The 12,854-nt window shown below is 46.1% G+C and overlaps 1 protein-coding gene across 1 annotated transcript in view; it reads left to right on the top strand.

The window, feature by feature from the left end:
* The first annotated feature begins 3,553 nt into the window (after window positions 1-3,553).
* LOC126482228 (poly [ADP-ribose] polymerase tankyrase-1-like) overlaps window positions 3,554-12,854 on the top strand; it is a 28,573-nt gene continuing 19,272 nt past the window's right edge. Inside the window, exons 1-2 of the mRNA XM_050106206.1 lie at window positions 3,554-3,878; window positions 3,985-4,132. Coding sequence (XP_049962163.1) covers window positions 3,554-3,878; window positions 3,985-4,132 — 473 coding nt within the window. The remainder of the gene's footprint in view (window positions 3,879-3,984; window positions 4,133-12,854) is intronic.

The raw sequence follows: 12,854 nt of genomic DNA, 5'->3' as shown, positions 1-12,854 counted from the left end.
AACAAGCCGACCAGCAGTGTTAACACGACACGCCCCAGACATTTTGAAGCAGCGAGGTGTCATACGTAAAGTTTGTGTGGAGTACTGACAGAGGTAAAATACCGAAGTGTCAGCTACATAGTTCCCCTATAATTATGCATTCAGCGAGTTCTTCTTCTTCATTAGTGTACAGTAGAGCGATTGTTTGGCAGTAGATCTCCAGTTTCACGTCTGTCTGCCTCCCTCATTTCCATTACAGAGCTATGACCAACATCTTTTATAGTTTGAATGATGTACTCCAGTCGTGGCATCACTCTGGTTCTGTCTCCGTTGACAGTTTCGTCTGTTACTGTTTTCAGGAGCCCATTGTGGCTAAACAGATAACCAAATTAACGTTCCTTCTCAGACTCTGTTTTGTCCGCAGTTGGAGGTGGTTACAAAGTCAACCTTTTAAACTACAGACACAAAGACATACAGTTGAATGGATAAAATTCACAGACTATTATTTACAGTGTTACAGTAGCAAAGCTGACAGAGGTACCAACATCCCTGACGGGATACCAATTCGATTCTACACAGAGTACGCGAAAGAACTTGCCCCCCTTCTAACAGCGGTGTACCGCAATTCTGTAGAGGAACGGAAGGTTCCAAATGATTGGAAAAGAGCACAGGTAGTCCCAGTCTTCAAGAAGGGTCGTCGAGCAGATGCGCAAAACTATAGACCTATATCTCTGACGTCGATTTCTTGTAGAATTTTAGAACATGTTTTTTGCTCGAGTATCATGTCGTTTTTGGAAACCCAGAATCTACTATGTAGGAATCAACATGGATTCCGGAAACAGCGATCGTGTGAGACTCAACTCGCTTTATTTGTTCATGAGACCCAGAAAATATTAGATACAGGCTCCCAGGCAGATGCTATTTTTCTTGACTTCCGGAAGGCGTTCGATACAGTTCCGCACCGTCGCCTGATAAACAAAGTAAGAGCCTACGGAATATCAGACCAGCTGTGTGGCTGGATTGAAGAGTTTTTAGCAAACAGAACACAGCATGTTGTTATCAATGGAGAGACGTCTACAGACGTTGGAGTAACCTCTGGCGTGCCACAGGGAAGTGTTATGGGACCACTGCTTTTCACAATATATATAAATGACCTAGTAGATAGTGTCGGAAGTTCTATGCGGCTTTTCGCGGATGATGCTGTAGTATACAGAGAAGTTGCAGCATTAGAAAATTGTAGCGAAATGCAGGAAGATCTGCAGCGGATAGGCACTTGGTGCAGGGAGTGGTAACTGACCCTTAACATAGACAAATGTAATGTATTGCGAATACATAGAAAGAAGGATCCCTTATTGTATGATTATATGATAGCGGACCAAACACTGGTAGCAGTTACTTCTGTAAAATATCTGGGAGTATGCGTGCGGAACGATTTGAAGTGGAATGATCAAATAAAATTAATTGTTGCTAAGGTGGGTACCAGGTTGAGATTCATTGGTAGAGTCCTTAGAAAATGTAGTCCATCAACAAAGGAGGTGGCTTACAAAACACTCGTTCGGCCTATACTTGAGTATTGCTCATCAGTGTGGGATCCGTACCAGATCGGGTTGACGGAGGAGATAGAGAAGATCCAAAGAAGAGCGGCGCGTTTCGTCACAGGGTTATTTGGTAACCGTGATAGCATTACGGAGATGTTTAACAAACTCAAATGGCAGACTCTGCAAGAGAGGCGCTCTGCATCGCGGTGTAGCTTGCTCGCCAGGTTTCGAGAGGGTGCGTTTCTGGATGAGGTATCGAATATATTGCTTCCCCCTACTTATACCTCCCGAGGAGATCACGAATGTAAAATTAGAGAGATTAGAGCGCGCACGGAGGCTTTCTGGCAGTCGTTCTTCCCGCGAACCATACGCGACTGGAACAGGAAAGGGAGGTAATGACAGTGGCACGTAAAGTGCCCTCCGCCACACACCGTTGGGTGGCTTGCGGAGTATAAATGTAGATGTAGATGTACTTATCATTCCCTGTTGAAATGACAGTTATTCAGCTAACTGAACAAGTCTCCTTGTTGCGCTGCTTCGTAGCCTCTAGCACTGCGATTATTTAGGTGTGGGTGTAGACTCACTATCACTATCACTATCACTATGGCCACGTTTCCTCCCCCCAGTTCTCTGCTTCTGTCGAGGTTTAAGGAGTCACAGATGAACAATTTTGGCTGTTTTGAGGACGTGGCCACTAGCACCGGCCTCTGTCTGCATATGTTGAGCCCACTGTCATTCCGTCTGCAGATACTCAGCTATTGTCTAAGTGGCGCGACAGTAGCGTGATGTGTGGCATGCGTAAACACTAACAGTCGCGTTTCTCCTTTTTTCACTTCTCTTTTTTTTTTAAGCCAAACTGTTTTTGAGAATGTGGCTCCACTTTTTGAGAAGATGAAATTGGTATTTCTGATGCAAGCACAGTTAGCTTACGTGTTTTGAATTGTTCCCTTTTTAAGCCATTCTTCATGGAAATTTAAAGGTTTGTCTGAAGATCTGTGGGCAGGTTTCCTTGTTCGCTTATGTCACACTTCAGCAAAAATTAGACCTTTTAGTTGAGAAACGGTATCAGCGAACGGTCTCTGCTTTTATAAGTAGCATCGGCAATGCAGTGGTACCGTGACATCAGCTACAGAACAATTGTACATACGTTAGTTGAAGGGAAAGGATGTTCTCTGTGAGTGGCACTGACGTACCGCACTATGCGTGGTTGTTGTATGTCGTCCTGTTGGACTATTTGAGAAATGTTGACAATGAGTTGCAGGCTGAGTAGGCCTGCTTCACACTCGCAATGTTTCTCAAAAGCACCACCCCCCCCTTAGGTTTTAGTAGATGGTTGATCCCCTGTGGCCGGCCGAAGTGGCCGAGCGGTTCTAGGCGCTACAGACTGGAACCACGCGACCACTATGGTCGCAGGTTCGAATCCTGCCTCGGGCATGGATGTGTCTGATGTCCTTATGTTAGTAAGGTTTAAGTAGTTCTAGGTTCTAGGTGACTGATGACCTCAGAAGTTAAGTCCGATAGTGCTCAGAGCCATTTGAACTATTTGAGTCCCTGTGTGAAACAACTCCAACAAGACTACATGCACGACTATTGGTTAATGTGTGAATAATATGGATTCCAGTCATAAAACAAAGTTGTTTTCTTGAATAAGAGGAGATCATCACGGCTTTTTTAGTATTTCGAATAATTTCCAGTTCAAGTAACATTGAGCCATAGAAAGAAATTATCAAAATGAGGTGTTCATCTTTTCTGAAGCTTGTTGTGCAAATGAAATTTGCTGAAACAAAAAGGTAACTCTTTAAAACGGTATTATTGAAGATTTGCAGTTATTCACCAATGCCACCAGTCTGACATGGCAAGGATATCACGGGGCTGGAATTGACTGATGATGGGACCATATTTATCAACTGTTGCTTGACGCAGGTCTGCCTGTAGCTCGTAGAGGTATCGAGAGTCACCTGTAAGCTGAAAGGGCTGCTCAGTGATGCCGTGTTTCAGAATCGTCCAGTAGGGACTCAGTTAGGGATAGTAAGAAGATGACAGCCGTGGACGTGGGCGCCCTTCTGGACGCTGGGGACGGCGCCGTGGTGACGCCGGTGGCAGGCGACAACCGGCTGGCGGCGCACAGGGCCGTCCTGGCAGCCAGGAGTCCTGTGTTCGCCACCACGTTAAGGCGCGACATGCTGAAGACCAGCGCTGGCGAGATCAGCATCGCAGGTGTGGGGGGCCCGGTGCTGCGCCGACTGGTCTCCTACCTGTACACCCCGCAAGCCCCCCAGCTGCCCGGTGTGGCCCCCCAGCTCCCTGGCGTGGCCCCCCAGCTGCCCGGCGTGGCCCCCAGCTGCTGGTCGCAGCAGATAGGTACGGCGTGTCACGCCTAAAGGCGGAGGTGTGCGGCAGGTGGCAGCTCAGCTGACTGTGGAGACCGCGGCCTCAACAGCGGTCCTCGCATTCGGGCCCTCCTGAGGCAGCCTCAAGCGGGCCACACTGGCGTTCATTAAGGCACGCACCCACGAGGTGGTGGCGACAAAGGGCTGGGAGGATGCGGTGCGCGAAAGACCAGAAGAGTTGATCGAAGTCAGTCGACTGCTATGTGAGCCAACACCACAGACCAGGTAAGTATGAGACAACCCAGTCACTTGCGTTTCTCAGTTCTACACGTGTGTGTGAATTTCCGAGCCTACAATTTTTGCCAGTTTCCTTAGATGTGTCTTTGCCATATACACCATCATAGACAGTGATTTCCTGATAGCTCATAATGCTGTCAAATGGCTCTGAGCACTATGGTACTTAACATATGAGGTCATCAGTCCCCTAGAACTACTTAAACCTAACTAACCTAAGGACCTCACACACATCCATGCCCGCGGCAGGATTCGACCCTGCGACCGCAGCAACAGCGCGGTTCCGCGCTGAAGCGCCTAGAACCGCTCGGCCACAGTAACCGGCATATTGCTGTCGTTGTCCTCTTATAACATGCTCACTGACCCGCAAAAATGAACTCTGTTCATTATTATACACGGTGGTCCATTGATCGTCACCGGTCCAAATATCTCAGAAATAAGCGTCAAACGAAAAATCTACAAAGAACGAAACTCGTCTAGCTTGAAGGAGGAAACCAGATGGCGCTATGGTTGGCCGGCTAGACTCCCCTGCCATAGGTCAAACGGATATCAACAGCGTTTTTTTTTAAATAGGAACCCCCATTTTTTATTACATTTTCGTGTAGTATGTAAAGAAATATGAATGTTTTAGTTGGACCACTTTTTTCGCTTTGTGATAGATGGCGCTGTAATAGTCACAAACATATGGCTCACAATTTTAGACGAACTCTTGGTAACAGGTAGGTTTTTTAAATTAAAATACAGAACGTAAGTACGTTTGAACACTGTATTTCGGTTGTTCCAATGTGACACATGTACCTTTGTGAACTTACCATTTCTGAGAACGCATGCTGTTACAGCGTGATTACCTGTAAATACCACATTAATGCAATAAATACTCAAAAAGAAGTTCGCCTTCCGTAATGTTCGCACATGCATTGACAATGCGCTGACGCATCTTGTCAGGCGTTGTCGGTAGATCACTATAGCAAATATCCTTCAACTTTCCCCACAGAAAGAAATCCGGGGACGTCAGATCCGGTGAACGTGCGGGCCATGGTATGGTGCTTCGACGACCAATCCACCTGTCATGAAATATGCTATTCAATACCCCTGCAACTGCACGCGAGCTATGTGCCGGACATCCATCATGTTGGAAGTACTAAGCCATTCTGTCATGCAGTGACGCATCTTGTAGTGACATCGGTAGAACATTCCGTAGGAAATCAGCATACATTGCACCATATAGAATGTCATCGATAAAATGGGGGCCAATTATCCTTCCTCCCATAATGCCGCACCATACATTAACCCGCCAAGGTCGCTGATGTTCCACTTGTCGCAGCCATCGTGGATTTTCCGTTGCCCAATAGCGCATATTATGCTGGTTTACGTTACCACTGTTGGTGAATGACGCTTCGTCGCTAAATAGAACCCGTGCAAAAAATCTATCATCGTCCGGTAATTTCTCTTGTACCCAGTGGCAGAACTGTACGCGACCTTCAAAGTCGCCGCCATGCAATTACTGGTGCATAGAGATACGGTACGGGTGCACTCGATGTTGATGTAGCATTCTCAACGCCGACGTTTTTGAGATTCCCGATTCTCGCGCAATTTGTCTGCTACTGATGTACGGATTAGCCGCGACAGCAGCTAAAACACCTACTTGGGCATCATCATTTGTTGCAGGTCGTTGTTGACGTTTCACATGCGGCTGAACACTTCCTGTTTCCTTAAATAACGTAACTATCCGGCGAACGGTCCGGACACTTGGATGATGTCGTCCAGGATACCGACCAGCATACATAGCACACGCACGTTGGTCATTTTGATCACAATAGCCATACATCTACACGATATAGACCTTTTCCGCAATTGGCAAACGGTCCATTTTAACACGGGTAATGCATCACGAAGCAAATACCGTCCGCACTGGCGGAATGTTACGTGATACCACGCACTTACACATTTGTGGCTATTACAGCGCCATCTATCACAAAGCGAAAAAAGTGGTCCAACTGAAACATTCATATTTCTTTACGTACTACACGAAAACGTAATAAAAAATGGGGGTGTCTATTTAAAGAAACGCAGTTGATATCCGTTTGACCTATGGCAGCGCCATCTGGTTTCCCCCTTCAAGCTAGAGGAGTTTCGTTCTTTCTAGTTTTTTCGTTTGATGCTTATTTCGTGAGATATTTGGCCCGGTCACTATCAATGGACCACCCTGTATACGGTAGCTAACAAAAATTATCGAAGAAACAAATTTTTGATAGCATCGTTAATTGGTTTCACCTTTAAGCAGTCCATCCTTATTTGTGATCACTAATAGTGTTAAATATCATTTGTACAATAAATAGTTCTATACGTTTTGGCATCAAGTGTCTGGGCAAAGGTTGCACCCCATTGTGCGTATACAGCATGAGCCATTCTGCTGTGGACACAAAACTGCTTTTCTCAGCACAGAATCAGACACAGTGACTTGTGTAGTCCGCAGTTAGGACTAGCTATGCATCGTACCTCACTCTGTTCTTGCGCAGGTCGCTGTAAGCCTCATTACATAAAACAACGTCACAGTTGGTTAGTGTGTCTACAGCTGTTGTCAGTGAGATACCTTTAAATAGTGTCGCGCTGCATAAAGAGTTGATAAGATGAGGACTGAGTGAGTCACTCATAGCCAAAACCTTCAACAATGTAGCATACTGCAGCATAGTTGAAATGGTTCAAATGGCTCTGAGCACTATGGGACTTAACATCTATGGTCATCAGTCCCCTAGAACTTAGAACTACTTAGACCTAACTAACCTAAGGACATCACACAACACCCAGCCATCACGAGGTAGAGAAAATCCCTGACCCCGCCGGGAATGGAACCCGGGAACCCGGGCGTGGGAAGCGAGAACGCTACAGCATAGTTGAAGGAGGGAAGCAACATAATTACAGTTTGTGATTACTCATGTTAGAAATATTGGCCTGGGGAATTCTTTTTGTATAGTAAAGCAGACTGTTAGAGCAATCGCTATTCACACCTCAGTATTACAGATTTCTGTATTGCACAGTTGTGTTTCACTTTATTTCCTACACACTGAGGTGATACAATATTATGATCACGTGCTTAATAGCTTATTTTGTCCGTCTTTGGAACGCAACACGTCACTGATTGTGCATATCAAGGATCAGAAAGTTCATTGGTAGGTTTATGGAGGAATGTGGCTCTACACACAGGCCATGTAATTCGCTTAAATAACGATCCGCTTAGTTGCATATGCGGTGATGCCGCCCGATAGCGATCTGGACGGGTTCCAAAGGGCTTACATCAGGCGAATTTAGTTGCAGTGAAATCAACCTATGTTCACTATAATGCTCCTCAAAGCACTGTAGCACAGTCCTGGCTCAGAAATATGGACAGTTATACTGCTAACAGATAACATCGCCGTCGGGGAAGACATGAAGAACGAAGATGCAAGTGGTTCGCAGCTGTCAGCCTGTCTTCGATTACTACGCAGGTCCCATGCAAGCGTAGGAGAATGTCTCCCATAGCATCATACCGCTCCCGCCAGCCTGTGTCCGTGGCGCGCTGCACGTTTCGAGCCGCCGTTCACCACAATGACGGAGTTTGTGGAGACGACCATCGACCTACTGTAGCAAAAATATGATTTACCAGAAGAGCCGACACCTTTCCATTGGTGGGCGGCCCAATCTCCATGGCCCCATCAATACTACAATCGTAGTTAACGGTGTCGTTAGGTCAAAATGTTAGCATGTAGGGGTGGTCTGCTGCGGAGCTCCGTGTTCGACTATGTGAGATCAACGCGCACCAGCGTTGTGCTCTTTCAGCAGAGATGTCACAGATCACCGTCTATCCTACTTTACAGGGCAGACAAGCCTCCGAAGCATAGATTTTGAATTACTTTTAAAACAGATTATACGAAAGACTAATACGTTTTTCAGTCTGGGCTCATATGGAAGATGTGCAGAAGACCTGGTGAAGTTCGCACTAAGTTGTCGTCTCGTCACAGCAGTTCTTGGCGGCTGGCCGGACCCACACAATGCTGGGTCTCTCCACGACATCTTCCCCTCTCTGTTCAGAGCACACACATACTTGAACACATTCCCCTCTGTGACACACAGAATAGCATACTTATGAATACATCTACCCCATCTATCTCTGATGCTGTTCCATCTCTGATAACCTGGACAGTAAAGAGTCGTTGAGATTGAAATTTCTTTTGTACTGCACCGTCTTACATATGCCCCCTGCAAGTCGGGTAGCCAATAACACTGATAAATCTTCATTTAGTTTTCAGCTAGATTTAAATACACTCCTGGAAATTGAAATAAGAACACCGTGAATTCATTGTCCCAGGAAGGGGAAACTTTATTGACACATTCCTGGGGTCAGATACATCACATGATCACACTGACAGAACCACAGGCACATAGACACAGGCAACAGAGCATGCACAATGTCGGCACTAGTACAGTGTATATCCACCTTTCGCAGCAATGCAGGCTGCTATTCTCCCATGGAGACGATTGTAGAGATGCTGGATGTAGTCCTGTGGAACAGCTTGCCATGCCATTTCCACCTGACGCCTCAGTTGGACCAGCGTTCGTGCTGGACGTGCAGACCGCGTGAGACGACGCTTCATCCAGTCCCAAACATGCTCAATGGGGGACAGATCCGGAGATCTTGCTGGCCATGGTAGTTGACTTACACCTTCTAGAGCACGTTGGGTGGCACGGGATACATGCAGACGTGCATTATCCTGTTGGAATAGCAAGTTCCCTTGCCGGTCTAGGAATGGTAGAACGATGGGTTCGATGACGGTTTGGATGTACCGTGCACTATTCAGTGTCCCCTCGACGATCACCAGTGGTGTACGGCCAGTGTAGGAGATCGCTCCCCACACCATGATGCCGGGTGTTGGCCCTGTGTGCCTCGGTCGTATGCAGTCCTGATTGTGGCGCTCACCTGCACGGCGCCAAACACACATACGACCATCATTGGCACCAAGGCAGAAGCGACTCTCATCGCTGAAGACGACACGTCTCCATTCGTCCCTCCATTCACGCCTGTCGCGACACCACTGGAGGCGGGCTGCACGATGTTGGGGCGTGAGCGGAAGACGGCCTAACGGTGTGCGGGACCGTAGCCCAGCTTCATGGAGACGGTTGCGAATGGTCCTCGCCGATACCCCAGGAGCAACAGTGTCCCTAATTTGCTGGGAAGTGGCGGTGCGGTCCCCTACGGCACTGCGTAGGATTCTACGGTCTTGGCGTGCATCCGTGCGTCGCTGCGGTCCGGTCCCAGGACGACGGGCACGTGCACCTTCCGCCGACCACTGGCGACAACATCGATGTACTGTGGAGACCTCACGCCCCACGTGTTGAGCAATTCGGCGGTACGTCCACCCGGCCTCCCGCATGCCCACTATACGCCCTCGCTCAAAGTCCGTCAACTGCACATACGGTTCACGTCCACGCTGTCGCGGCATGCTACCAGTGTTAAAGACTGCGATGGAGCTCCGTATGCCACGGCAAACTGGCTGACACTGACGGCGGCAGTGCACAAATGCTGCGCAGCTAGCGCCATTCGACGGCCAACACCGCGGTTCCTGGTGTGTCCGCTGTGCCGTGCGTGTGATCATTGCTTGTACAGCCCTCTCGCAGTGTCCGGAGCAAGTATGGTGGGTCTGGCACACCGGTGTCAATGTGTTCTTTTTTCCATTTCCAGGAGTGTATTTATGGAATATTTTATGTGATATTTGATATAGTGGAAACCTCATATATGAAATAAAACTGCCTGGATTTCTTCGACCATTTCTACTCAGCTTATATCCTTTATTATAAATCATTCATTGTTTTTCTCTTTTGTTCATTGAAGATTAACACGAAAATTCATGCTTGAAACAAGGAACATATTACTATTGTTATGCACTTTCTTGGAAGAAGGATTTGTTGCTTTTAATACATCATACATAAATATTTTTGTCTGAATTACTCCAAACTCGTTCTGCAGACTGTGGGTAATGATGCAGGCTGTTAAGCTCGAAAAAGTTTTTATTAACAGCTATTTTCAAATCCTCCTGTACATTTTGCAAATGCTTTTGATGTTATACCTCAGATCCTTGTCGTAATTCTTGAGCATCAACTTGTTCCCTGCCTCACAGTTCAGACTCCTGGGTATCGCATATCCAGCTTTCAATTCTGGGGCTGACACGATCTTACACTTGTTCCACGTCCTCCGCCTCCATCAAAATGTTACTTAACGTCACACCAGCATTTAACGTGTCACAGACGCCTAGGATTTTAATAATTAAAAAAATAAGATTGATAAAATGTTTGCATATAGGCGTAACAATTGCTTACATCAGTGGTTAATACAATGCTTTTGCATTTTTTTGGGAAGGTGCCTAATGACCTACATGAATCGCTCTCTCACCTTTCATCCACTCCAGATTAACTTGTCTGACTTCTTAACCCACAATTCCTCAGAGAGTTTACCATTAATACCTCCTGTGTGTGACGAACGAGTTTCATGTTGTTTCAGGAAGAAGTTCAGAGAACAACTTACAGACTACAGTATCAGAAATCGCAATTACTGCTCATGCTCATCACTGCCTCACTCACACACACACACACACACACACACACACACTCACACACACACACACACACACACATACACACACACAGCTGAATCGCAAATGACACAGCTTACTTTAACCATTTCATGGTTTCATGTTTGCTTACAAATTGGGAACGTTCATTTGAAAAATACTGTCAACTATAAGTTTACTGCGTGAAATTTAGATTTACATAAGATTTTTTTTTATGCTAAGTAAATTACACACTAACATAGCCCCTCTTTCTCAGTAAATCACGATTTCCACCTTGCTGCACCCCTCGATGCCCTGAATTGCTTCTCAAACTCATTTCAAAACACGCTGTCGACCATTACGTTATCTGTACCTTCCAAAACCCAGTCATTAATACATGCTCGCCGGCCGAAGTGGCCGTGCGGTTAAAGGCGCTGCAGTCTGGAACCGCAAGACCGCTACGGTCGCAGGTTCGAATCCTGCCTCGGGCATGGATGTTTGTGATGTCCTTAGGTTAGTTAGGTTTAACTAGTTCTAAGTTCTAGGGGACTAATGACCTCAGCAGTTGAGTCCCATAGTGCTCAGAGCCATTTGAACCATTTTTTTGAACGCTGATTGATGATCGAATTATCATGTTAATCTAATTTAAAAAAATTTCACAACCAGATGACTGCCTGTCCAATTCATATACATTTGTTGATTCTGTGATCTACATCTACATGACTACTCTGCAATTCACATTTAAGTACTTGGCAGAGGGTTCATCGAACCACAATCATACTATCTCTCTACCATTCCATTCCCGAACAGCACGCGGGAAAAAAGAACACCTAAACCTTTCTGTTCGAGCTCTGATTTCTCTTATTTTAGTTTGATGATCATTCCTGCCTATGTAGGTTGGGCTCAACAAAATATTTTCACATTCGGAAGAGAAAGTTGGTGGCTGAAATTTCGTAAATAGATCTCACCGTGACGAAAAACGTCTTTGCTTTAATGACTTCCATCCCAATTCGCGTATCACATCTGCCACACTCTCTCCCCTATTACGCGATAGTACAAAACGAGCTGCCTTTTTTGCACCCTTTCGATGTCCTCCCTCAATCCCACCTGGTAAGGATCCCACACCGCGCAGCAATATTCTAACAGAGGACGAACGAGTGTAGTGTAAACTGTCTCTTCAGTGGACTTGTTGCATCTTCTAAGTGTCCTGCCAATGAAACGCAACCTTTGGCTCGCCTTCGCCACAATATTATCTATGTGGTCTTTCCAACTGCAGTTGTTCGTAATTTTAACACCCAGGTACTTAGTTGAATTGACAGCCTTGAGAATTGTACTATTTATCGAGTAATCGAATTCCAACAGATTTCTTTTGGAACTCATATGGATCATCTCACACTTTTCGTTATTTAGCGTCAACTGCCACCTGCCACACCATACACCAATCTTTTCTAAATCGCTTTGCAACTGATACTGGTCTTCGGATGACCTTACTAGACGGTAAATTACAGCATCATCCGCGAACAACCTAAGAGAACTGCTCAGATTGTCACCCAGGTCATTTATATAGATCAGGAACTGCAGAGGTCCCAGGACGCTTCCCTGGGGAACACCTGATATCACTTCAGTTTTACTCGATGATTTGCCGTCTATTACTACGAACTGCGACCTTCCTGACAGGAAATCACGAATACAGTCGCACAACTGAGACGATACCCCATAAGCCCGCAGCTTGATTAGAAGTCGCTTGTAAGGAACGGTGTCAAAAGCTTTCCGGAAATCTATAAATACGGAATCAACTTGAGATCCCCTGTCGATAGCGGCCATTACTTCGTGCGAATAAAGATTGCACAAGAACGATGTTTTCTGAAACCATGCTGGTTACGTATCAATAGATCGTCCCCTTCGAGGTGATTCATAATGCTTGAATACAGTATATGCTCCAAAACCCTACTGCAAACCGACGTAAATGATATAGGTCTGTAGTTCGATGGATTACTCCTACTACCCTGCGACCTGCGCAATTTTCCAATCTGTAGGTACAGATCTATCGGTGAGCGAGCGGTTGTATATGATTGCTAAGTAGAGAGCTATAGTATCAGCGTAATCTGAAAGGAACCTAATCGGTATATAAT

Source organism: Schistocerca serialis, chromosome 5, assembly GCF_023864345.2.
Source record: "Schistocerca serialis cubense isolate TAMUIC-IGC-003099 chromosome 5, iqSchSeri2.2, whole genome shotgun sequence".
NCBI classification, from domain to species: Eukaryota; Metazoa; Arthropoda; class Insecta; order Orthoptera; family Acrididae; genus Schistocerca; species Schistocerca serialis.
Note: the sequence above shows the minus strand (reverse complement) of the source record. Positions and strands in the feature narration are given on the sequence as shown.